Below are 27,191 nucleotides of genomic sequence, written 5' to 3'. Positions count from 1 at the left end.
TACACGAAAAGTTAAGTTAGCAGCATTCGAAGATCGCTGGGCGGTCAACGATTACGTTCATGATGCCATAGGCGACAACATCTCGACACAGCGGCGAATAGTTGTAGTTACGTTGACTTATACCTAAATAAACTATGGTCATATCATAACACAACCTTCGGAGGTGTTACAAGCTTGCGGAGTCTATAACGATCTTGACACGCAGACAAGGGGGAACGTTGTGTACTTCCACATAAAAAAGTTATTACTCATAATTAACCACAGCTAATACCCGACAAAAACGAATTAGCACGATAAGTATAAATATTAACGCTGATTGTATTCGACAGAAGCTAGGTAAAAGGAGTCACTAGCTATTTAATTATATCAGCATATTCGACCTCTTAATACGGTGATCAGAAGGAGTCACCGCTGGAAGAGATTCTTTCAACTGGGACGTTTCACAAGCCAGGCCTCCACCCAAACGGCTGACTCGTGGCCCACGTCTAGAGTCTTTAGCAACCATTGAGTGTACTAGCTAGGATATAAACTGGATGGCAATTACATTCTGGGAGCAGTCATCCCCTGCCTGATGGCCAACAACAGTAGTAACCAGTACTTGACAAAGCCATGTCGCCAGGTCACAAGGCACCAAATCAATATGACGCAAGTTGAGATGATAGGTTAAATTTGCATGACCAATGATACCAGCAAACTTGCTTCAATTGCCGCCCCTCTCACCAATGTAAACAAACAATTCGTCGTGGAAGTCGCAATTACTGCAACAACTGATTCTGAGAAACCATTGGCAACGCAATGTGGCATTTATACTGCAACATAGGAATGCAATAGTGCGCGACGAAGTCTGTTACCCAGCTGCTCAGCCGCTACTGCTCCTGACACCGCCGGCAATTTCCTGGAGCAACTGGATTACGATTTGAGAGAGCTGGTAGACGCTCTGCTGCTGTTTTGATGGTTGCTGTCCTTATTCTTGTCGCGTGCTGACAGAAATCATTCTCCTCTCAGCCTGTCTGCCTACAGGTGGAGAAAGTTAAATAGATTAGGTAAAATATTCTTATAAACAAAAAGCTTAGGGAAGGAATAACGGGTTAATTACGGAACATGTGTACATAATGAGGTAGAATAGCTTCATCGGTAGTGATTAGAATACAGTTTCGGTATTTCAAAGCTCTATGTCCATTAAGATTTGGTTATTGGGAATGAAGCTTTAAGGCTACAAAATTTGAGAATTATGATAGCGGTTCTAGTGCTTTAAGCAACATAATAACGCTTATTAGCAATACGGTGAACTAACTACTGGGGAACACATGCGATACAAATACTCGTACGTAAAATTCCAAGAATCCACAACTCTTTCTACCGCCGCAATGATTACATCGCTATTGTGATCGTTCGATTTGTTCTTGTCGATTCGATTCAGTGTGCTAGCAAAACTGTTACAGCAAGGGGTAATTTTATGATCTGAAGCTGGGCATACGAACCATACACAATTAGGTAGCGAAAGGACATCCCTATTCTTGTCCGCTAGTGAACAATCAAAAGCCGATCATCTAACATCTGATCTTGATTTGTCATCAACAACACGCTGTGTAGTGCCGAGGCCAGTCTTCACAACAGGGAAGTCGCATTTGATCTGTCATTAGCGCTGGTACAGCTATCTTAAACATTGATCTTTTAATGTATTCGGTACTGTCGAATGAAAAACTATTGTCGGCCATCTTCGTCGTGGTCCATTTAACAGCAGAAGCAATATCGGCAGATGCCAAAATGGCGCACTTACTACGATTCTTTGTTGACTTCCAGAGAAACCTTCAAAGATGACCAACGTAAAAAGGCTAGTTTCACGCTCACCGTTGGCATCCCAACTATCTTATTTTCCATTCAATGCCGCTCTATTCATGGGTCTCTTTTTCGACACATAAGAATATTCACGCGCATCACCCGACAATAATCATCAGCATCGCGGATTATGAAGATATACAGTTTACGCAGCAGCAGCTGTCACAGGCTTTATAGCAGTAGTCAGGTAACAATATCATTACACGCGATACGCCATCATACTAAACTAGAAGAATCAGCTGGTATTTGAACCAATTTTGCTATCGGTAGCGTGAACAGGATGTCCACTCAATGCAATTTCTTTGTACCATAGTAGCTCTGAGTTCTTCCATGTGTCCCTGTATGATCTTAACATCATTCAGAATGAAGATTAGCGGATTTGAGCTCGACACACTTTGTTGACAGGATAATATCAAGGATACATTTTACTACTGGTGGCTATCTGGCAGCGGTTGTGCTTTATCATTTCGAGTTTTACACGAGATCAAAGGCACAGTCACAGCAATATTATTTCACACAGGCTGGCGAACATCCCTCGCCATATCGCATGTTCACTAACTATACACTGCTGAATAAGCCACAGTCATTCCACTTGTTTCCTCCGTCACACGCCCAACAATTAGCCTGCGATGGTACACCCGTTAAGCTCTCTGCGTACTTTGAGCACGCACATTTCGGCTATAAGCACACTGCTAATAACATTATCTTGACACGAGAAATAACACTACCTAAGAGCTGCAATCTCGAGCGTGCCACTACGATCATCAATGCTAGCGAACATCTAATGAATATCCGCTCGCTTCAGTTCTACCTCGTAAGATACCAATATACCCATAGACTGAAAGCGCAATCCTTCCCGAAAATATCGATACTGCACACATGATAACACAAGCTGCTAACGGCTATTATACAATCCTTTCCATCATGCTGTTAGGAAAAAACCAACTGCCCCTCAAGCCCGTACTACCCGAGTCACCATTAACATTCATGTCGTATTTTGCAGACTTCCCAGCAGATCAGATAAGCACGAACAGCATCGCTAGATCACAGCAAGCTACTGAGCACCCACAGCACGTCTAGCTGTAATGCTGCGATGCCATGATGAAACCTCCGTCAATTAGTTACCATGCTGCGACTTTGATCAACCAACTCCGTTCCATTGAACGTAACGTTAAAATCATCTATGTGCAAAACGGATCAGATACTGAACGATAATGAAACCTTAACGCTCATGCCGATGGACCCCTTAACTTTAGCCCATAGGCCAAAACACTAAAAGACGAATATTTCAGAGGTCTTCGGCCGCGAAGGATCACACCAGCGTATTAGAGGCTTCCAATGGATAAACACGCGAAGCTCGTACAGCGCTTACCACAGGCCGCTGTAGACTGGGCAAAATCTCGTTCGGATGATGCACCAGCCAGCCAACCATCCAGCAAGCCACCGAGCAATCTGTATGGTTAACAGCATTATACCACGTCTGCTTTTTTTTTGACGTGATTTTTCAAGGCTTTCTCGTCCTAGCCATCGAGGTCGATCACAATCTAGCTTACCTTGGCCGAGGGATCACATAGTACAGTTATAGGGCACCGTATATCCGTTACGAGAGCACTTCACAGACACTTCACAAAGATCATGACGGCCTACAGCGGCCTCAGTCAAATATTTTGGGTGGGGGTTGAGCTCGGTCGTTCAGCAGCTGTTCACCTCGTAGAAAGTGGCGGCCCCTGGTGGCAGAGCGTTAGCAAGCTGGTTCTGCAAAGAGGCCCTGCAATATGGCGATGTAGTGACGTCACGCTGCTTATTTTTTAGTGAAATTTTTGTCAAATAGCGAGATCGTATGCCAGCATAATTATTACTTAAACTACAGCACTTAAAAACGAATATTTAAGACTAGTTTTTTACAGAATGACTAATCGACGCAGTTGACTTTAGCACTAGTATCGCTCCGCCAGGTAGCTGTCATTTGTGTGTTGGTATTTTTATAATTCTTTTGTTGAATTTTGTCCTAAATTTATCGTCAAACAGTATCTCGCTTTAAGCAGCAGCAAAACTTTATAATTCTTGAATCGGAAAACGTCATTTTATAATGTTTCTCATAAAAGAGCGTCCAGCTAAAGATCTGCTTGTGAAGCGGTCATCTAACAAGCCAAGTTCTGTGTGCATCGCCGGTTTGTGTTGCCCTGCAGCTCGTTCATGAACGGTAAGTTTTTCTAAAATTACTTTGTTTTTACGATGAAATTGTACTTGTCTTTAATCCTCCCAATCCTCGCGCATCTATCAAAGCAAAAAACTCATCAAAACTCAGTAATTTACACCGTATTCTGAGCAATGCTCGTTGCGTTAGGCTTAGGGCGCCAAGAATCTTCTCGAGGCGTTTGGTACCGTACTCTTTATTGCAGTAGTCGTAGTGGTGAGTGACACTAGACCGGCTTTGGGTTCGAGAGGGCCGGTTCCCCAAGTTTGCAATCTATTACACACACGCTTTGTCCGGTGTGCTTTGGGATCTTGAAAGTTCAACTGACCACGAACAAATCAAGCAGAATATCCATAAGCATTTGTAGTACACTTAGGGGATCACTCCAACAGTTTCTAGTGGTCATTCACCTTTCTTCGGTCCCGTACGTATAGGGCGCAGCGCCTATGCATGTGGTCTTCCTTTCATTGCCCTATTCACCGTAGTAATACAAGAGCCAGCCCATCATTTTTCGGCTCAGCTGCTTTTTTTCTTACAGACACGTACCGCTAATTGTATTTATTATGATATATGTATGTATATATCATGATTTCTAACCATTGCTACCGTGCAGTGACCGTTGCTCTGATCGGTGCACACCGACTTTGTGTACCGGACGGATCCCCATCGGCATCACATCAGCATTCGTTCACAGTCATTGAACACAACGAACTTCGTTAGGCCATATCATACACCGTTGGCGACGATACTTGGCGGCTGGTGAAGTCGCACGCTAACGCATATAATAGAATCCAATATATAATGCCTTTGCTTAGGAGTAAACGCATATGATAATGTCTGTGAGCTTTGGTCGTCGCTGAAGGTGTAAGAACGTAAGGATGTGGATAAAAACGTTCGAAATCAATTCACAGGTTTATTTTACGGCGGGCTAGTGTAGAGCTGAAGGGACAGTTACAAATAGCGAGAAGAATGAAAAAACAATTTGAATTAAGAAGGAAAAAAAGTTTACAACATTGAGTTCTTTTTGATTGGGATTGACGCAATCGCTAATGTTGAACCATTTGTATCAGTAAGTTAACTGCGCTGCTTGGCTGGAGCTGGGTTTCCTATTAAGGCAAATTTACTTGTGTTTTTATAGCCGTTAATGGTTGATTTTCTGAATACACACACACTGTTGTTGCTGGCGTTGTTGGTCTGTAGTAGATTCTAAAGAGAGGGTGTGTTTTTGATCGGATATCAATAACCGTCATGTTTAATGTATTTTGTATGCTAAAACAAACAAGGAGACATTCTTCATCTGAGAGAAAGAACGAAAGGCTCGAATTCGACTTGCAATAATTGGCTCTATCGTACCTACCACCGGGAGTGAACAACAGAAGGCAGAGCTCATTTGATTCAAGACAAATTTGCTTGCGACTTTGATTTGAATTTGATTGACTGATTGATAATTGATCGATGATTGAATCCTGAATTGTATGAAATGAATTATTGTAGTCGGATTGTGACTACCTCACATTTTGCATTTATCTTTTTGCAACAGGCAATAATTATTCGATTGGTGATCGATTATTATCTAGCAATTTTATGACGTTTTCTTGTCTTATCGACATGTAAAATCAGAATGACCCGTGACAATTATTTGCCTTCTTGTTTTCTTACTGGTGCTTCTTCACTCATTGTCGATTTTGTCGACATTATTCCGTGTGTCCCTTGTATATCTTTTTGTTGTTGTTGTTGTTGTTGTTGGTTCGCTCTCTCCTCGATTTGCAGTTGCCCACAGCCGCACACAGAATCATTGTCTGTGCCTGTCTCAGCTACAGTACAACTTAACACCAACACCAGTTGCTTAGAACACCCCCGGGTGTGTCTCTTCCATTCACGATTTGGAGTGTTTATTGGAGAGTGCCGGGTGAAGGCGCGAGGCGTTTGGCCGAAAACCCACCAGCAGAATTGGAAGAGCTGCGAGAAGCGAAGTGTACGCGCCCTTCTTCCGATACAGATCTTCACTCGCTCAGATAAACGCTCAGGCACAGATATAGAGTGAGTCCTCCAAGGGGAACAACAGCAGCCGAGCAAACCGTACTACACCTACCTAACCAGCTCAGCTAAGCCCAGCCCAACCTAGCCGCTAGCCACGCCGAAAGCTCATCGTCGTCGTTTGTTCGTTCGTTCCAAACCGATTGCCGCGAATTGCCCTTCTGTCTCAGTCGATCCTCTCCATAGCCGTCGCAGGCCTTCGACGATATATAGGCACCTAGGATATACGTAGCAAGATATATATATATACGAATATATATACATATACATATATATACATATATATATATATATATATATATATATATACACGTTGAACTATTTCGAACTAGCTCACTAGTAGAAAAAACAGCAGCACGTTATTATCGTAGTAGTTAAGAACGTTCTTTAGAAAAAACATGTCGTACCGCCAGCAACAGCGTGGAGGAGGCCGTTATGAGCCCGATCCTTGGCAAAGCGGTAACGGATGGGGCGGACAGCAGATGTGGCAAGGGGGTGGTCAGGGCGGATACGGAGGTGGCCACTACCAGGGTGGCGGCGGTCAGGGTGGTTATGGAGGAGGCCATCAGCAGGGCAACCAGGGGTACTATCAACAGGGCCCGCCGCACGGCATGCGCCAGGCGCCACAACGCCATGGCGGTGGATATCAGCAGCAGGCACGCGGCTATGGCAACCGCCCGCCAATGCAGCAGGCACACCAGGTGAGCACTTCTCTCCAATCCAATCCAAAAGCGAAAAGCAAAGCAGAACAAAGCCACCACTGTTCAGGGTGCCCACCCGAAAGATGATGAGATTATTTGGCGAACACGCTTTTCGAGGATTAGCCCGCAAAAGCGTGCTAGTGCGTTGTTGTTTTTTGGCGCCAAAAAAAATTAAACAAAGCCGACGACAACAAGCAGATGTGTATGAGAATGAACTACGAGCGTGTTTCGTGTGTTTGAAACAAACAAAAAGAAATTGATAGAATACGATTAAGTGCTGAAAAATCAGGCAGAGCAGAATGAAAGCTTATAAATCGATTTAACATCGATGAAAATAAGAAATTTTGGTTAAGTCAATCATTTTTTGTCGAACGGGTATGGGTCCCTGAGGTGGATGCGGCTCGTTTCTGAAAGTATTAGAGATGGAGGAGAGAAAGAAAGTATGAAACTTCGCTTAACAGTAACCGTGAGCGAAGCATCTTACGCAAATTGTGACTGCTATGTAAGACTTTATAAACCTATAACCTGTTTAACGATTGTTGCGTATGGCTGTCTAGACTGACTGGGTTTGATCAACGGGGTTGGCCGAGACCGGTGTCCCATTAACGAGAACACACACCATCGGTCACGATGCTGAACACGGGATGCCACTCGAGCCCCCCTTGTTGAATCGGCCTAGAGCCTTCCGTGGCGACTGTGAATGTGTCCCAGGGAGAGCTTGTTCAAGTAGAAAAACAGAACTAGATAGACGTTTATTCTTTTCTGTCTATCAATTTGATGATTTCTTATTGATTGATATTCTCAGATAGGTGATTCTTGTAGGCAACAGACATTAACTCTTCATATGTATATGAATGAATGCGAAATGGTGAAACGACTTGGTTTCAACATGTATTTTTTGCCTGGCTCGATTTGTGTTGTTCGTTAACGGAGCGGTCGATGCTGATGATGATGATGATAATGGTTTTGTGCCTGGGTTGATGAGCCGCTACTACACTGTAGTGACAGGTTGTTACTGGTGAATAATGTTGATATTGAAACAACAGCAAGAAAGGTATTTAGTCCCTGCATAGGGCTTTTCTTTCGGTGGATCTAGGCTTTAGGCAGTCGCTCGCTGGCATTACTTCGCTCCCACGTACCACGGAATCATGAGTGTTTACCTCACAACTTGCTAGCCAAAGAAGATGAGGACTTTCAACGAACCAACCCATCACGCCGTGTGTAAAGTGTCTTTCATTTCCTTTTTGCAACTTTACCTCTAGTTTGTCTTTCTCTCAATGTACTTAAAGGAAATCCTATGACCCCTCTATCACTTCTATCGAATGGTTTGTGCCGGGTAAATTGGGACTGTCACCGAAAGGTAAGAGAAAGGCAATCTTTTTCCCCCACAAATTCCGGCATGGCTTTCGGAATCTGGTCAAGCTAACTAGCAATGTTTGCAGGGAGGGAGTCGCGGCGTTAAAAGGCCGACACCGCAGCACTTCAACAATGGGGGTGTCACCGTTGTTAAGAGATTACGAGGAGCTCGGGGAAATGGTGGTCGTCCGAACCAAAAGGCCGCCGTGAAGAAAGAACAAGCAAACAAGGATGAATGCGTTGTTCTGGACGACTCTGAAAAAAAGACGTGAGTCGATCTTATGGAGTTTTTTATTCGAATACTAATCTTTTATACTAAATAATATTTTAAATTTTATCTGAAAATTGATCGCTTATATATATAGCACTGAACACGAATACTTCGGAAAAAATTGACTGTATTTTGTCTATATCTCTACAGCCCAGAAGGCTTCTGCAAAGTTTGCCAAGAGAAATTCGATGGCACATATAATCAGCACAAGTTGACTAAACCTCACCGTGAAAAGCGGACACAGAAATATCCGTCATGCGGTCCTTGCGGTCTCAAGTTCAATGGCGATGATGCCCGTCAGAGATACGAGGTTCATCTCGGCTCGAAGACTCATATGCAGGTCGTCGAGACGGCTGAATTGGACATCAAAGAGGGACAGGAGCCTGAAGGTAAACAAAAAACTTGCTATTTATATGAAATAACTTGCCTATAATGTTGGAGAATGGTAATTAGCTACAACTGAGAAGAAGCCTCAATTCTACTGTTTTTATTACTGTAGGTATTTCCTATTTTCATTAAATAAGACATCGTTTACTACTATTTTTACATACTATATTAATGTTTACTATGTTTGTAAGATATGATTTTGATTTTAATATCATGCTCGATAACCATTACCATTATGTACAATTTACCTAAGAACACGCGTAACAAAAAATATATAGTGTTTATTTTGAAGCTGCAATGAAATTGACATTCCAATTTTTTTTTGGCAGTATTTGGCAATAATGTCAACGATTTCACTGATTGCTCGTTCCGTTACTGTATCGTTGCGATTATCTATTGATCCGTTTTCCCTCTTAGGAACTGAGCTTTGTGAAGACGTCGAGGCAGTGATGTGTACCCTCTGCGAATGCGTCTTCAAAAAGGAGTTTGTCGACACGCATTGCAAAACCAAAGGCCATCTTAAGCGTATTACAAAGAAAAAGGCCGAGGCCGACCGTGCCGCGAAGAAAGCCGAGGAAGAGGCTGCCAAGGCTGCGGGTGGTGCGACGACCGAGGGCGGCGATTCGGAGGATAAAGCCACCGCTGAAGATGATGAAGCGGCCGAAAATGGCGAAGGTGATGAAGACGATGAGGACGATAACGAGGATGATGTTCAGGATGAAGATGATGAGGGAGGCGAAGGCGGGGAAGGAGATGGAGATGCTGAAGGCGACGCTGGAGAAGGCGAGGACGCACCCGTAGATGAAGCCGAAGCCGAAGCCGAAGCTGAGGCTGAAGCCGCACCGGAGGCTGAGCCTGAACCAGAAGTAGCTCCGGTAGAAGAGGCGGAACCTGTCGCCGAGCCGGAGGAACCTGCCCCTGAACCTGCTAAGGTACATAAAATTCGTAGGGTATTTATAAATATGATCCTAATCTGAAAAAGCCTTTTTTCTTTTATTAAAAGAAGTGTCTGGTTCGTCCACTGGTTTAGTATGTTTTAATATACTCATGCGCCGTCATAAATAAACTCGAAACGGGTACGTGTTATCGATGGCCTTTTAGCCAATGTCATGATTGCCACACATGGTTTATACTTTATTAAAGATTATACTACTGTGGCTTATTCCGTAGTAACATAAGCTTACAAGTGCAAATATGATTTACATTCGCTTAACCCTTCCTTTATTTATAGGCTAGTCCCGTGAAGAAGACACCAGCTAGACGTGGCCGTGGCCGAGGCCGAAAGTAAACTTTTCGAGTTCGGGATCAAGTTCTTTTGTGCTAAAGATGGGCTGCAAACGTGTTCTCAACATAATTATAATAATTAGGTTAATGCGGTTCAAATAAGGCGAGCAGAATACACACAAAGTGTTTCCTTCATTCATCGAATGAACGTATCTTGCACGATGACAGGGGCCACATAAACTGAAGAAAAAACGAAAACAAAGAAAAATAAAAGAAAATGCACATCGCGGCGTGGGAGAGGAAGCAGATGAGTCAACAATCCATGAAGTTCAATGATACATTCAATGAGGACCGCATAGCGGTATTCCTGAACAGCCCAATAACCGAGCAGGTGTCCTATGCACGATACCAGAGCTCTGATCTTCTAATTCTAATTACATTGATTACTTATACTCGAATAGCCAGCGGCGAACATATTGATGATGCATGCTAATAAGGACGAAAGAAAAGATGTACGAATAGAATTATTAATATTACTATTATTATTACAATGCTAGTGATGATGCGATTAATTGCGATTCAAGTGGGGAACTCTGGGCACGAACAGAAACATGGGAGAGGTAATTTAATTCAACGTTCAATAAACATACGTACATGCATATTATACAAATATAAACAATAAAAAAAACAAGAAACGACTCGGAACACATCCCGTCAAACCTGAGATTGGGACATTAGCCGAAAGTAAAAAACGCGTAGTTTTTTGCCTACGCAGGTAGTCGCTATTAGTAGAAGAGGAGCATGAAAATGAAAAACCATCCTAAGGGGGGTGAAGACGGACCTCTACGCTGTCGTAATGTATGAACGCGCAAGCAAGAATTTAATGAATAATTAATAACAATTGCAAATATTAATGCACCTAATTTCGCTGTCATCACCTCTAGAAATAGAGGAAACCTATAATTTCATCACTGTAATTATAACAATAATAGTAAATAGTATAACAAGAGGAACAAAACAAAGCTAGATAACAAAACAACGTGTAAGATTTGCTACATTAAAATTATATCACTTCCATAGTTCGGTAATCACAGACAAGATCACAGACCACTGTTAATTAGTGTTAGCGTACATAGTATTGGCAATAATGAGGCAAAGCTAATAATAGTTATTATTAGACTGAACAAAAAGGGGTAACCTTGTCATATGCGCGTAGCAGGTTCTAGTAACGATTATGAAACATGAATGAACCGAAAACGAAAGAAAAGAAAAAGGTAAGCGAAACAGAACAAGCGAACGAAACGAAAGAAAGGATGTGGAGCGGTCGTATGTAAATTTGTGAACATAACCTTTTGTGTTGGTCATCTTTGCGCATTAAATAAGCATCAAGAAACAAAGCATTACAAACGGATGAACACGCAAATAAAGTAATCAACCATTAACTTACAATGAAATTTACTCTGTTGTCATTTAGCAGTAACAATTGTGGAAGTAGTAATGATGTCTTTACGCCCGCACAGTGGTATAGTGCTAACATGTCTAATGATCTTAAGAATACATGGTGGACTAGGTTCGAAATAGTGTAGATGTATTTCGTTCCGTGCTGGAAAGAGCTCACCATTTGAAACAATGTCTAACGATAGTACTGAACATAAAGCTCGGAAATATTTAGTAATGCGTATAAAAGACAATCGAATAATTAACAGATAAAATAAGGTAGTAACCTCTGGTTATTAGAAATTCTAGATCAAATAAGTTAAACAGTTGACAATTTGACGTATTCATCACGCATGACGTATCATCCTTAAGAATATGAAATGGTTAATAAGAATTTTATAGGTTGCCTACTTGGTCGTATTAATACCTCTCCTCAATTAACATTTCTGCTGAGCTTTTCGCCGATTTTAAAAACCGTCTATAGTCAGACTTGGACCGAGTCTGCTGTCTAGGCCCGAAAAACAAATTCTTTAATCAATCATAACACAACATATTGTAGGGCGCCTATTTAATAACTGTGCGACTTTACTAGTTAAATACTAACAGAAAAACGCCTTCAAGTTGACGGAAGTATATGCTGCAATGAAAATCGCTGTTAAATTCGGATTTGGTCAATATTTCGAAGTCTAAAGGTAACTTTTCTTTATAGATACACTGTGTATATGATGTGATGTTTGATATACGATATAATATAACACCGTTATGAAGCAAAAGTGTATTGCGCCTTCACCAGATTCTCATTACGACACAATGAGATGTAAACGAACAAAATATTTCCATGAAAAAAGCAAAGTATGTCACCTGAAACAAAAGCGGCGATGAATTTGTTTCTTTTACCTTTTTCCAGAATGACTAGTCATGAACAACGGAAGTGAACTGTAAAAGATAGCCAAGACGCCAAGATCGAAGGAGAAATTGCAAATAATGTGGCTTATACATAACCTTTCTCTCAGAACATATTTTAGGCTTCACGCAATAAGGTGAGTCTGATAGGGTAGAATAAAGATTTTCCCATTTTTAGGAAAAACTGGACGCTACGTAAAAGCGTGTAGCCAAGAGTGTGATCTGAGGAATCATTAGGTAGTCACCCGGCAACTATGAGTAACTGGCAAAAATGTTTTGTTTCCAAAGTATAAAGGGAATTGTAAACAATGTGCTTTGAGGAACACACCAAAAAAATCCCACTGAATCGAGCAAAGAGGACAATCAATAAAATCAGCTAATAGAGACAAACCAAATTTTCTTTTGTTTTTCTTTAAGGCCTTTAATAACAGCCCCTTCCATTATAATTATTAAATATTCGTTAAATATAAAATTCTACTTTTTGGAAGCCAGACTAAAATATAGGCAAGTAGAGTACTCCTCCTAAAAATACCCTACATCCTCCTAAAATACCCTACATCTAAAGCTCGTACGATTGCATATTCTTAAATTTACTAGCACCAACTTACGATAGTGTAAAGGAGCTTGTTGTGCCTCTAAATTAACATCCTCCTTTGGCCCTTGCTACTTTCGCGAACACTACAACGACTTGAAGTCCTTTAAAAATCGTACATATGTGAAGCGTAATCGCTAGGTTTTTGGTAATATCGACACGTTTTCTAAGTAGATTATATGTCTACATAGTGTGAGATAGAAAATTGCCCTAGAAACCGTCTGGACGATACTATTAAAACGCAAGTAACGTAATATCCACTTGATGTGTTGTGCGTTCCACTGAAGAACTGCTTTCTTAAACCCTGCATTTTTAAATGTAAATATCACTTATATTTTTTACGAGGTAAGTTTTTTGACAGTTCCTCCTCAAAAGTTCACACGTGTATTGATTTCTTATTTAGAATTTCGCCTAGAGGGTTATTACGCTTCCATATGTTTACCTACGTCTGAAAATTTTGAAATAAACAATGCCTAAAGGAACAACTAAACTAATAAAAATAATAATATCATATTCGATTTTCAGTCAACTCATCACATTGGAAATTAAAGAGATTAGGCGTCTTCTATTGAATGATATAGATTTTAAGGCATACAATAATATCATTTTAAATTTATTTTTGATATTGGGAAGGCGTTATGCCTATTTTCCCACACGCACAAGGATGTAATTTATTGCTCAAATGACGTGAAAGTACATGCTACACTTAGGGGCAAAAAACAGAGCTTCTGTTAAAAAAAAATCATAGAATATCATAACGAGTGGTCAGGGGGTTCGTTGAAGTTTTCGTTTTCTTAATTATCATATGTGCTATAAATAAGTGTCCTCAGAACCTTTATCCTAGACAGGCAATGTATTACTTTACTGTTAATTATACTGTGTGCAAACATGAGCCACGGTTTCTGTCCGGCACCAAGAAAGCCCATAACAGAATGCCTCAGTAATAAATATAACTTCCCTAAAAATGCACCAAACTGAATTGGAGTTACATCCATATATTCTCTATAGATACCTTAGTTGGTTTTACTCTTTAGTCCACAAATGATTCTCTTTTCACTTACTGAATACAGTAACACCGCATACGCGCCGTTTCACGTCAGAACGTGAATGAGCTTGATACTTAATTTGTATATTAGATTTTGCCAATGCTAATTGAAGAGGGAATAGTAGTTGGTGCTTATAATATTTTTTAGAATATTTTAGTTATACTCGTACACGAAAAGCTCCTAAAGCAAATTAATTTAATACACAGGATGAGACCTTTAAAGTTTTCACGGGCTAAAAAAAATAGGATATCACTGATCCTCGCTTATTACGTACTGATTCACCTCGAGTCTTTTATATAGCCATTTTCACGCAAATAGAAGTACGAACTACGATATATGATAACAATTCGTATGCTAAAATCTTCCACCATAAATAAATATCTGTTTATTATCCACGTTTGTATTTTTTTATTTTTATGTAATGGATAGTAGTAAAGTTTAGCTCTGTTAACACATGAATTCTTTATCCACCCGTCGCTTTTATATTTTTGGGTATTATTACTTCAATGGTGTAACAGCGATATCGGGTAAGTCTTGAGTACCATCCTTCGTTATGGCTACGACCTTGAAACACGGTAGATTCACTAGTAGACGCCTCTGAATTTCGGCTACGCATTTCTTCAACATAATCTGAGCCTCTGAGAGAGTCATGTTTGGCCTGAAGGGAAAAGACAACAAAAACGATCCGGAAAAGAAACCGATGTAGATATCGGTATAAATAGATACGATAGTTTTACAACAAAATTACTGTCGTTACTTTAGTTCAATGTACAGGTTAGATCTATAGGTAAGACTTTCCACTTCCCCATCGTCCTCAGTCAGTTCTTAACTTTTCGCTTTAAGCTTCATATTTTACATTCTACATTAGGTAGTGTTAATGTGTCCAGCGAGAAGCCGTTATGCGAAAAATTCCACATCCATTAACTAATGGAGAGGCATAACTTTCCACTGCAACTAGTAAAGCTTGTTAGCTAATTGTTACAAATAATCCAGTGAAAATAAAGCAGCTCATTACTGGGGATGATCGTTCTGCAGGTAGTGTTGCTAGATAATTATAATAATAATTCTTTTTTTTGCCGAATTCCTTTACCTATATTCCGTGTCGAGAATGGACGACGAGAAAAACGATCCGTGACCGTGTGCCGCAAATGGCACCTTTACCATAACAGCTAAATGGTCCATGTAATAAAGTTCAGGCTTCTTCGTCACATGATCGTATCCAGCCAGCAATAAGTTTACCTGCAAATTGCGTAACACGTGTGTGAACAGAAGTAATTTGGGAAAAACTGCTCGCAAAGACTGTTTTTCTCCAGGAGTTAAGAAAAATTTTGCAAGTAGAACAAATGATGAATGATACTAGGAATGAAAAATTAGCTTTCACGAAACAATTATGCTGTTTTCATTATATTTATAATCGCAAAAGACTCAAAACTTTTATACATTCGATTTTCAAAACAATACTTAAAAAACAAAAATTAAAATATGCTAGTTTGACTTGTCCAACCCACATAGAGAACGTTATCAACCGCCCCGTGATCAAAGCAGTAGAGAGCAAAATACAAATGTTGCGTCCATCTATGTCCATTTTAATTACACTTTTATACATCATCGTATGTTAAGTATAAAACAATATTTAGTAACTAAATTTTTCTATAAAAATACACACAACCCACTAGTCAACCAATATGTTAGCAATTCTGCGTGTTATTAAGCTACAATACACTGAATGTTATGACTCATATTGAAAAAATGCTGCAACTTAATATAAAATCATCTGTAACACGGTACAAATATAAAGTAAGTGAAATCAAAAATTTGTTCATCGCCAAACGCGCTATCGCCAGTTTCATGACCGTGGAGAGTTTTCACTTCCTTTGTGGGCATTTAACTTGAGTTGTTGAGAGTTGAATATGTAATAATATCTTTAACTCTCGATGTACATGTTTGTCACAAATCTCAACTTTGCATTCCCGCTGTTATTTTAGTGTAACCTACTCTGCATTCGCACCTGATACGGTGATCGGCTACGCAAACAATCAGCGAGATTTCTTCGTGTATAAGTGGCCGCTGCTGCCGGACTTAATTCGTACCCATTACGCATCTTGTATAACTGGATGTTCTTGGCGATAAACTCAGCAAATTGTGTAGTGTCGCCGTCTTCGCCGGAGACTGCCATCGCGAGAGAATCTGACAGCTTGGTGATTTTCGACTCATCCTGCTTAATCATCATTATACTGAAAGAAACACTGCCATCCGAAGCAAGCAGCACGAAGTCATCGCATTGAACGCCAATTAAACACTCCATCGTTACTTGGTATCGATATCAGAGCTGACTGTGATTACCGCCACCCCGTCGTCGTTACTGAGACTGCTATGATAGCTAAAAGAAATAATCGAGCGACTTGCAATACGTTAACTGATTGCACGGAATCAAATCCTTAAACGATGCTTCTTTACGAAGATCAACAAAATATTCCACGGTCAATATTGCCAGAGACACTACCGGCATACAAGCTGCAAATACAACAATTCTATGACAAAGCAGTTTTGTTTGTTTTCGATCTCATACGGAGCGTCTGCTTAAAAACGCCGCCATCAATAAACATGTACCATGTTTATTGATGGCGGGCGTTTTCGATAACACGCGCACAAGTCAATGGAAGAACTAGTTGAAATGAGCAACTAGAATTTTCTTCGTTGCTTTTTTTTTTCTATCAGGACAAGGAGCTTTTTTTGTTTGTTTGCTAAAGGAACAACTCGTTTGTTTTGCTTGCTGAAGGGACGCAGGTTCCTTCAAGTGCCTGTGTTAGGTAGATTGAATTTTGTATTGATTTAGCAATTATCTCTGATATTAATCCCAGCTAACTGGAAGCTGCCGATTTGCCGCGCAGATCATAATTATTTTTGTTGGGTTGAACTTTCTTCAGAGCTGACTTTCAGCTGTTTCTTCTACAACAGACATTGATACTGCCATTCTTTTTTCTATCTTATTTATAGTTATCTAAGAACATATCAGTCCAGAGACAATATACGAGCAATCTGAAGGGATGTAGAAGAATAATAGACTACTATATGTATCGCTTTCTTTATTGCTTGTATTCCTACTTTAGAATTACCCTAGGAAGCTTTTCTTAGCCTGGTCACATTTATCAACTACAGAGTAGTGGCTATGTTTTAGGTAGAATTTAGACTTAGCAAGTATATAAAATACATTTTTTCAAACCAAATCACGAAAATAGACTGACGGCGTTTCTCATATCGACTCAAGGTGAATTATAACGAAGGGAGATAACTAACTGAGCTGTTAATTTTGTCAGTGCCCACTGCATATATGTCTTCCATTTTCAACAATATCCACATTTTTTATATAGCCTATGAACTTGTCGTGCCATAAGCATGTACCTAAGCATGTGATGCTAACCATTTTTTATATTCAACAGATATATATATATATATATTCTTTTTGTGCTAAAAATAGTCTATTTTTTTAGTTGTGTGAGGTGTTAGGAAATTACAATCAATGATTCGGTATTTAAAAATGGTACAAAGGAAACGAAAGGATAAAAAATAAAAAGTTTAATGGCAAAATCTGTTCTAAACTTTCAGCAAAAAAAAATAAGACGTTACATTTTCGCTTTGTTTTAGTTGACTTAAGCCAAACCTTCTATCGTAAGTACAGTAGTCAACGATCGACGGAAAAATGAACACAGGTGTGATTATAAGGGCTTTGCTTTTTTAGATTTATTTACTATGCTCGTTTTCGTATTTATTTGCACATATCTTGTGGAATACACGAGTTAATAACACATTTTAAGCATAACAGATATGTGGGTTTGCTTTACGTTGTTTTCGTCATATCATACACTTTTTTTTTTTCTGTATATATATGTGTATAAATAAATAAATATATATATATGTATATATGTGTGTGTGTGTGTGTGGATGTCACTGGGTGCGGCACTGAGGTTCACTTAAAACTACACATCGTGAGCGACAAGCTATGCCATGTGCGGCAAGCATGAACGTATCGGCGTTCACACGGTTCATATCGTAAATTAAGGGTATTTCGGTAAAATCACATGTCCATGGACAGTAGATCGGCCATAGGGTTAGCTGCCTAATTCAAACGGAACAAATACAACGTCATTTCGATTCGTAGAAGGGATGCTTTACTGAAGATATATTGATGCTGTAAGTGGAATTCGATTCCATGATAAAAACTATTTCTATTATCATTTTTCAGGCATATTCAAAATAATCCTTCTAAACGCCAAACAAGAAAAAAAAACAGCTTTTTCCAGTAATGGACGCTGAAATAAATTTATGAAGAATAAAAGAAATGTTATTTTTAGTTTAGTAATGTGAACGATAAAGTGCAAGTCTTCCTATATATATATATATATATATATATATTTAGTTAGAATATTATATATAATTTATACTCGTTGGATTTCTCTTTTTTCTTTTCTTTGCATCATAGAGTAACGTAGAGTATACATACGGTTAAGCAAGGCTAGGTGGCCAAACCATTAAAAACCAAAAACTGTTAAACTACCGGACCATCCTGTGATCTCCAATCAAAAGGACGGTCCAAATAGACACCTCGAAGATACACAGGGTTGATGGCGAGTACAACCTTGCTGATACGACGCATTATTTGACGTCGCAATGCATCTGACGTGGGCCAATATACGTGAACTAGTTGTGATTTCGGTGGAACAGCATACGGGCTTGTGACCTTTCGCAATAATAGTATTGTGTTCCGAATTTATTTTTAAGCACCAGACGGGAATCCACCAAAAATTGACATTACTTAAACGATCGTTTCGGTTTAATTGTAATTGTTTCTTATGCAACGACTTGGCACTGACAGTAGATCGCGTTTTGCCGTCCATTAGTTTCACGAAGAAGATCGACGAAGACTTTTTTGTGTTCTAACAGCCCGCTCACTCGAGTAGGCGCACCACCCGGGCGCAAGGTAATCGATTATTGTAAACAGCTCTATTAGCATTTCATTTATTGGATTCGACCCGCCTGCCAACGTGCAAAGTTCGCCAATACGGTGACTCTGGAGTGTGGCGACTACATTGTTAGAGTGGGTAGTTGGAACGCGGTCCCTAGGCAAAGCCTTCAACAGATTGGCTATCAACAGCAGGATATTGCGAATTGTTGCATTCGGCATTGTACTGGCCCCACCGTACAGCGAAGCCTCGATGTCCTTCGTAAGAGTCTTCCACATTGTCTCTACAGAGTACCGTCCTAGCAGCGTGTCAACAATTTTCTCATTAATCATAAAAACTTTATCTTTCTCGCTGAGATAAGAACTTACATTGTACAGAGTGTCGATAAGTGGGACGACACAGTCTGACTCGCCATAACGAAGAACGACCTGAAGAACAACGTACGGGGTTTATCATTAGCGACTAAGCAAGAAGCTGCTGCAAAAATAAGACAATAGTCAGTGTGTATTGTTATAACTAAAACGGCAGAGGGTTTACGCTCGAGTACTATTGTAGAGATCTATTTTGAACATTTTATCAGCAAAAAAAGTAGCCGGCTTTTCATTCGATAAATATAACTTCCTAACACAATAAGCCTTGATAAGAAAGTTTATTAATTTCGAAACATTACCGTTTGTGGGGCATTCATCAAGGCTTCCGTTTTCGTTGTTGACGAACTGGCTAGTTTGGAAAGCGTTAAAATTTGAAAAAAAAACTAACATGCCTTACCAGTGAATTTAGGACGAAGTTCTTCTTAACTTGTTCGAGAACCTCGCTATTGTTCACACATAACCTCATCACTTTTGCCCATTGTGTCATAACAGGACTCCAACCGTCTAAAACACGACTGCAGTAGTTAAAGCATTCCGATGTCACTTGGTGAACAAGCTTCTCTCGAACTGGCTTGTTGTTAGTCATTACTATATTCCACATGAGTGGTGCCGCCTGGTCGTCAAGATCTGTGACCATTTGTTTTTGGAAATATTCCACAAGACGCTCTTCGATTACTGTCTGAAACGACTCGAAGATGCGTGCATCCACAAGGGTTCCGGCATAAGTTGGAACCTCAGCGATGTTGTATAAGACCTGTAGCGTTGGCACTAGGACATCGTTATGTCGAGCACTCGAAAGCACCTCGCCGAGCGTTTTAGCCACTTTGGCATTGTGCGCTGAGTTCTTGCCCTGGTCAAATTTTGTGAATTCGCACAAAATGCCTAGCGTTCCTCTGATACACTCGGGGTGTTCTATGAGTTGCGAGGCGAGGGTAATGAAAAACGTATCATTGATATTTGCAGGATAATACTCCAAGTCGGTGGTCACTTCGTGTAAGGCTTGCAAGATGACTCGGTGCAGCTTTGAAGGCGCTGTCCTGAGGCAACTTGCTAACGCTTCTACCATCCCTAGTGAAATGGCTTGATTACGATGACGCTTTTTACCTAATACGTACTTGCGAACCGATTCGATTTGGCATTCCAGGTTATCTTCTTGATCACAGCGGTTGTCTCGAATAAGAGTTACCACCCAGCGAATGTCATTGTCCGTCCTAGCTACTTCGTAAGAATACCCATTGGGATTTTGTTGATAAAGTCGGGTGGATGGGTACGAAAAGAAGCCTTGACTCCATTCAGGTTTCATATATTCGAGAGGTTTGCTTGGATAGAATTGGTTGTGGCTATCTTGGGGTGATGCTGATTTTTCGTGTGAAGAATTAGTTGCGGTCGCAGTGGATAGGTTGGACGAAGCAGAGCTTAGAGGCATTCTGTAAGGTACTGATCTCAACGCATGTGGGCTCAGCAAACTATATAACTTCTGTCGTGTCTGATGCTCGATCTGAGGGGACGGGGACTGAGGCTCGTAGCACGTCGACCATTTGTCAACGTTAGGCTGAGTTGTACACGACGGGAACATGGTCAATCAGTCTGTTAGAACTGGTCCTCTTGTGTAACGTTACTGTACGAAAGCAGCTTAAAAACGGTTTGCAATGGGACTACAAGAACACGAAATCACAAAGACGCATCCATTTAAATGCCCAATCATGGATTGATGCAGTGGTTACATACGAGTCCTCGTGTCAGACCGTCTGTCCGTGTCGTGCGTCCTAATGAGAATAAGTGTGCGCAAAGTTATGCACGCGCCGGTTAAAACCCCGCCACAGTACGTGCGGAAGCATTGATGCAATCAACGTGCCGATTTTTCGCCACGCTTTCGTTCAGGACATTGCACATGCGATGGTGGTATACGATGACAACGAACTTTAACAACAAATACGTACAAAACAATGACCACCACTGTACTTGTATGAACTTCAATCAACGGACAAAAGGAACGGATAACGGCAATTCGCCTACACTCTAGTCAGAAGCATCGCGACTAGAGTCTGTGCATCCCCATCGAAGTTTTATTGAATTGAGCATCAAGTTAGAATTGAGGCCTCTGCAATTTTAACTGGCCAGGTAACAATAGAGTACAACTGATGCTCCTTTGAACCGACTGTCGTTTGCTATGTAATGGATATACAGACAAAGGCGTCTTATTTAATGTTGATGGAATTATATTGGAAGACATAAACATACCTATCAGCTGCTGACATATAGCTCCTTGGGAGTAACGAAGCGGCAATTAATCGAACTTTGTAGGCTCATTTCTTCAACAGATGATGTAACCGTACCGTATTTTAAATTCGTATAGTATGAACAAAGCTATATTTGTTGATGGAACAATATACTTGCTGCCTAGGCGTATTCGCTTTTTGTGTTATATGCAACGATGGTGAATATATAATCAATACCATGCATGTATCAAGCTAGATAATTTAGCCTCATTCTTCTATTAAGAAAAACTAGCGGAGACTTTAGGCTGGCCTACCTTAACTTGACAATATCTAAACAAGGTCCTTGACTTGAGCAGTCCGAAAACAGACGAACGCAAGTGCCTCTTTATTCATGTTTCGTGCATTTAGCAACCTTTTTAACTGACAGTACTCAAATATCTGTTTTAAATAAAATTTGGATTTTATTGTAGAACGTCAAGCAGCATCGATAGCTTTTTTTAGTAACAGGTAAAAAAAAAAGAGGTACAGTGGTTTTTGAGTCCATATACCGAGAAAAATATACTTTGGCTTCAAATAACAGTTTCCTTAGAAGTAGGTTAGTTTAAAAACATCGCATATGTTTTGTTTAACTATCAGCGCGCAATATCACAATTTGCAGAACGCAGTCATATGACGGTGACTGCTGTAGAGTCTCTATCGATACTGTCTTATGTCAGTACCGAGCACTAAGTAAATATAAATCTAAATATTCGTTAAGTTTAAATATAACTGTCAAATTCGTAAAAGTGCTAAGTTGTTATCGAATGTTGGAACATTTAAAACGAGAACCAAAAAAGAATATTTGCTTGCCCAGTTCAATCGTCCCACCTAAAACATAACACAGCATCTTTCTGAAGTTTTTCCGGAAAATACACATTGATCAAAAATAATGGAGTAAATGCCATAAATAAGAAATGCTTATTTTTGTTCATAGTCTGTTTACATATTCTTGTTTGCTCAAAATAATTGACAAGCATATCGACAGCCGCAGGTATTTCGATTCTCTTCATTAAATCTCATCTAGCTAGCTTTAACTCTTGAAGGTGTTGACTTTGAAATTAAGTACGCTTGGATTTCGTTCCGGTTTACGCGCTTGTAATCAGGTGCACCGCTTGTTTTATGATCGATCAGAATCAACCATAGCCAAATTGGTCGTAGTCGAATTTGAATTATTATATTTTATGTCCGAGTTTTTACATACGAATCCATTTGCTCGTAAATGCAACATGACTTTAAGACTTACCCGTAATTAAAGATTGAAGACGATTTAGTTTTTGAATTGATCGCTAAAGTATATCCATGACGTGTAAAGGCACATGCATCTATTTTAAATAGTTACAGCAATCATGCAAGTACTATAGTTAAACGCTTAAACAGTTGAAATGAGAACACGTTTTTTATATAAACAAGTTAACAACGTACGTTCACTAACAATTTATTTCAAGTATAGCATTTCCTATTGTGCAGGTCATTCACCTATGATATTTTTGTTCTATTTTTCAGATGACAAACGTGATGTCCACCTAATTGTGATGTAATCGAATTATTCCTTTGTATAAGGTATCATGTGCTTGGTACTGACGGTAAAATTAGCGTGTACAACAACATCGCAAGTACATAAAACGTGAAATTCTCCCTTATAATTTAATTATTATAATTTTGTACAAGGTACTAGTCAAGCCATGGTTGCTCGATACAAAATAATGCAAATTCTAAATCGATAGACTAATATATTCTTTACATAAATACTAGCCATATATGGATTACAGGGCTTTATTTCAGAATGTCATCAATTCAATAACCACTGAGTATGCGTGTCAAAAGGACGGAAAAACAAACCTGATAAGCGACAACAGTAATAGAGCAAACAGGTTTTCGGATTAAGTTAAGATTACGTCTGTTTTTCCTATACACATCGGTTATTTGAATTTGGTCTGCACAACTTGAACCAAGGTATGCATTTTCGCTTGGTAAATTACCAAGCGGACTGTGACGAATTTGGTTTAATGACGATACTCTGGTGATATTGCAGGCGGTTGTTAGATGATCTGCCGGTTGGATCCAATATAGAAGAAGTAAGAACGATACATGACTAAAACATACGCTGTTTGGACGCAGCTATGGACCAAGAAGTTGGTCAGATCATTTGTGTCGGATACGAACGGCATATCTGGGCAAGGCGTTGGGTTACTGCTAACTTCGATCAATCGAAGGCGCGGCCTGATTTTAAGGTTAAGCAATAAATATTGAAACTTTGAAGGCATCTGCAGCCCCGCAGCACCCGTCTGTACTGTAGTCGGATTGAACAAGTTTTTGGCTTTACATGACGACATAACTAGACATAATTTTCTCCGTCATAAGGTTTTAATAAAAGATTATAGCAGGTGGCAAGAAAATGACACGTAATGAGATTCGCAATAGCGCAAAAACATCGAGCCATAGTACCCTAGACGCGCCTTCCTTATATAAATAATCAGATCGTAATGTTGTTTAACAATGTTTGGCTAAAACAATCAGTCGGATTCCTAATTCTAAACAAGTTTATACAATACTGAAAGAGAACGCCTCTGGAAACTTACAAGAATAATGTACAGAGGACCGTATCTTTCGTCCTGAACTTCGTCGGCATGCGTGCGGCTTCGATTGGCGAAGGTAAACTACCTCTGGTTTTTTGTCTCTAAATTAGCATAGATATAATATATCCTACGGAATCATATGACTGAGGCCTTGACGATTTTGGCAAGTTGCACAGACCGACGAACTCGACCAGTTTTTCGGCTGCACGGCTAAGTCGGCCCTCGCAGGTTTTACTGCTTGTATAATCTGCCGTTCACGGAAGCACCATCCAGGAGTAAGCTTGTCAATGACCGCTGTTAGTCTTAGCAACATGGCGTCGGTGGATTGCACGTGGGTTTTATAGGCGGCTAAGGAGAGAATGTCGCTTTTAAGTAGAGTTTCAACGATATTGTTTTTGTGCATTGCCTTGTCTCGGTATCTCGGTAAAGCTTCTAGCAAATCAGTGATCAGAGTCAAAACGTCCGTTGCAATATTGCTCCTGCCATTGGTTAAAATACCAAAAGGAGATCTCACACTTTGAACTTCTTCAACGAAACGCGCCCAAAGCTGTTTAACGGGAAATCGCTGAATAATTGCGTCAATAATGCTTGCCTCAATTATCAAATGTTTATATTCTGGAGAAATATGAATGCTAATTTTATGGAGCAGCTTAACTAGCGAGATCACACATGCATTTTCGCCGTAACGAAGAATTATCTGAAATAACAAAAGGAAGATGCAACATGAAATCCGCAGTAGACGACGAAGACATTTCTCTAGGTTTTCGCAAACAAACGATTTCAACATGTATTTGAACAAAAGTGGCATCATTGAACTCTGTGGCATAGGTAGCTATCTATCGAAAGCTTATCGAGACTATCAAATGCAATTTGTTGTCGAAATGCGAACTGTTCGCCTACTTCGTTGTGAACCTATTCAGGATATGCTTATGAAGTAGCTTTGAGTAAATAGTAAGTATATGAACTATTTAACGTATCTATCCACGATTATTCAAAGAGCGAATCTTATCAGTTGTTTACTAAAAGTTGTTAAGCACCTCAATATAAAACGAAGTGCATCTACGCTTTGTTTTGAATCTAGACGACGACACGTGTTTCAAAGTTTAGCAGGCAGCATGTTACCAATGCACTATTATGGGGACTGGCTATTATGTGCTGTTATTTTGTTGCTTTACGTTACCATCTGTTATACATTTTTGTGCTTTTTCAAAGAACCCGCATAAGCTGGAGATTGATACGAACGGTAACAGACATTTTGGCTCAGATCGTTAGCTTAGTAAGTAGTATTCTTAATAATTCTAATGATTGATTCTTGATGAACTATACCGAGTGCATCATTCTATTACATGGCCTAATCAATTACAACAGTAAATTTAAAACAAAGACGTCGATTGGTACTCACATATGAAGTTTCGATGAAATCCAGCCGAACTTTTTCGAAGACCTGCTTATCTAGTACGCATACCTCGATTAGCTTTGACCACTGCGTCATTACCTGGCTCCATTTTGACAAAACCGTTAAACAAAATACTGGACATTCCCGAACAAGCTGTGGCAACAGAAGCAGCGTGCGGTCAACGACGTTGTCGCTTAACGCAATCTTCCACATCAAGTTCAACGGTCGGCTGTCCATCGTTGACATTTTCTGTTGCTGAAAGTAGCTAAGAAACTGGTGTAGAATGGTTCTTCTGAACGAGCTGAGCACATCAGCACTTAGTATAATTCCGGCGAACACTGGGTTGTTGGCGATATTCGTGAGCACTTTCAGTGCTGGAATTACAACCTCCGCCGGTTGAGGTTTCGAGATGATTTCCCCGAGAGTTACTGTGACGTTACTACGATACGCCGCACACTGACCCTGATCGAATTGCGTCAATTCATCTAAAACGGCTAATGCGTTTTCGACATAAACCGGATTCTGCTGAGTAAGTAGTGTGCATAAACGCCAAAGGGCAGCGTCGTCGATCCCGGCGGGATAGTCACTGAGGTTGATCGTCAACTCGCGCAGAGTCTGTACGACCAGCGTAAGCAAATGAGATGGCGCCGTTTTGATGCAAGTCATGACCACTGGAACAAGGCCACATTGGACAGCCTGAAGTCGATTAGGCGGTCTCCCAGTAATGAATGTGCGGAACTGCCGTAGTTCGGTTTCGAGAACGTCGTGCTGAGCACCTCGGTCTCGAATAAACTTGGCCACGAGTTCAAGTTTTCCGTTTGACCACCTAAATTCGCTCGCGGCAGCGATGTTAACAGGATAGGGTATCCAGTGAGGCCGCGGAACCGACCTGTTGGCTGCCAGCCTCACGCTTTGGAAAAAATCGTCGCAAGTTGACACCTTCCAGATGGCGTCACCAGGTAGCCCTCTGTGAAGATGATCGTTAGCGGAGTAAAAATTCTGCGACGCAGAAACATGCGAAATAGAATCCTCTTCACATAGAGAGGTATGGCGGGACCTGGTGTTGACTTCATCCTTTTGTGGGGGCGTACACGTCTCTAGTTGCAAATTGAAGGATTGTTCGAAGCTGTCTTCCATTCTATAGTGGTCAAAGTGGTGTACTTAGAATTTACAGATGCACGCAAGATTGACTCTACTTTTTATGTAGACTTCGTGTCTTCTTTGTGGAAACGAGAAATTTCGACGCTCGTTTTGTGCGACTTTTGCCGAACAAAGCTTAATCACCGATGGCGACGACAGCAGGAGACAAAGACGACACCTTGACTGCGTCGGTTCAGCAAGCACGTTTGCACAATCAGCCAGCAGGCAGGCAAGCAAGAGTCTTTGTGTCGCATCTAATGCAGGCGTCCCATAACAGCTAGAGAGACAACGCTATAGAATCTTGCAGTAGAACAAAACATTTCAGCGATCGCGTGAATGAGCCTTCAGTTATAATATAATCCCATGTTAGTTTTGCTGTCAATTGTCCGCGTGCAGTCAGTTTAATCGATTGTTTTAATGTTGGGGAAGAGAGATCTAACTGCACGTTTCGACCTAGCAACAACGGCGTGATGCTATTGTGATCGATGTTGGAGAATGC

General features: G+C 40.4%; 3 protein-coding genes across 6 annotated transcripts; 1 reads left to right on the top strand and 2 right to left on the bottom strand.

Moving 5' to 3' along the window:
• The first annotated feature begins 3,887 nt into the window (after positions 1-3,887).
• On the top strand, positions 3,888-11,466 carry LOC111250312 (uncharacterized). The gene is made up of 6 exons (XM_022805353.2): positions 3,888-4,042; positions 5,807-6,774; positions 8,217-8,398; positions 8,552-8,790; positions 9,206-9,720; positions 10,020-11,466. The coding sequence occupies exons 2-6, from the start codon at positions 6,472-6,474 to the stop codon at positions 10,074-10,076; spliced, it is 1,296 nt and encodes a 431-aa protein (XP_022661088.1). The 5' UTR covers positions 3,888-4,042; positions 5,807-6,471; the 3' UTR covers positions 10,077-11,466.
• A 2,874-nt stretch (positions 11,467-14,340) lies between these two features.
• On the bottom strand, positions 14,341-21,142 carry LOC111250091 (uncharacterized). Of its 3 annotated transcripts, XM_086988747.1 has the most exons (4): positions 19,720-21,119; positions 19,320-19,379; positions 15,081-15,229; positions 14,341-14,648 (listed from the first exon to the last, which is right to left on the bottom strand). In XM_086988747.1, exons 1-4 carry the CDS (start codon positions 20,896-20,898, stop codon positions 14,489-14,491), a joined length of 1,548 nt encoding a protein of 515 aa, XP_086844873.1. In that variant the 5' UTR covers positions 20,899-21,119; the 3' UTR covers positions 14,341-14,488. The 3 variants fall into 3 exon arrangements, with proteins under 3 accessions (XP_086844873.1, XP_086844874.1, XP_022658629.1); XM_086988748.1 differs by lacking the exons at positions 14,341-14,648; positions 15,081-15,229 and adding an exon at positions 16,050-16,236 and having other exon boundaries at positions 19,720-21,142; XM_022802894.2 differs by lacking the exons at positions 14,341-14,648; positions 15,081-15,229 and having other exon boundaries at positions 17,707-19,379; positions 19,720-21,134.
• A 2,195-nt stretch (positions 21,143-23,337) lies between these two features.
• LOC111248992 (uncharacterized) lies at positions 23,338-27,032 on the bottom strand. Of its 2 annotated transcripts, none has more exons than XM_022802221.2 (2): positions 25,559-27,032; positions 23,338-24,853 (listed from the first exon to the last, which is right to left on the bottom strand). In XM_022802221.2, the coding sequence occupies exons 1-2, from the start codon at positions 26,687-26,689 to the stop codon at positions 24,284-24,286; spliced, it is 1,701 nt and encodes a 566-aa protein (XP_022657956.1). In that variant the 5' UTR covers positions 26,690-27,032; the 3' UTR covers positions 23,338-24,283. The 2 variants fall into 2 exon arrangements, with proteins under 2 accessions (XP_022657956.1, XP_022657957.1); XM_022802222.2 differs by having other exon boundaries at positions 24,316-24,504.
• Positions 27,033-27,191: the final 159 nt, after the last annotated feature.

Source organism: Varroa destructor, unplaced genomic scaffold, assembly GCF_002443255.2.
Source record: "Varroa destructor unplaced genomic scaffold, Vdes_3.0 BEIS01000004.1, whole genome shotgun sequence".
Lineage (NCBI taxonomy): Eukaryota > Metazoa > Arthropoda > Arachnida > Mesostigmata > Varroidae > Varroa > Varroa destructor.
This window is presented reverse-complemented; position numbering and strand designations above follow the sequence as displayed.

Coding starts and splice junctions, on each gene's coding strand:
- LOC111250312 (XM_022805353.2), top strand. CDS start 6,472: ATGTCGTACCGCCAGCAACAGCGTGGAGGAGGCCGTTATGAGCCCGAT. Junction 6,775..8,216: donor CAATGCAGCAGGCACACCAG/GTGAGCACTTCT, acceptor CAATGTTTGCAG/GGAGGGAGTCGCGGCGTTAA. Junction 8,791..9,205: donor AGAGGGACAGGAGCCTGAAG/GTAAACAAAAAA, acceptor TTTCCCTCTTAG/GAACTGAGCTTTGTGAAGAC.
- LOC111248992 (XM_022802221.2), bottom strand. CDS start 26,689: ATGGAAGACAGCTTCGAACAATCCTTCAATTTGCAACTAGAGACGTGT. Junction 24,854..25,558: donor ATTTCATCGAAACTTCATAT/GTGAGTACCAAT, acceptor TTGTTATTTCAG/ATAATTCTTCGTTACGGCGA.
- LOC111250091 (XM_022802894.2), bottom strand. CDS start 20,898: ATGTTCCCGTCGTGTACAACTCAGCCTAACGTTGACAAATGGTCGACG. Junction 19,380..19,719: donor ACTTCGTCCTAAATTCACTG/GTAAGGCATGTT, acceptor GTTGTTCTTCAG/GTCGTTCTTCGTTATGGCGA.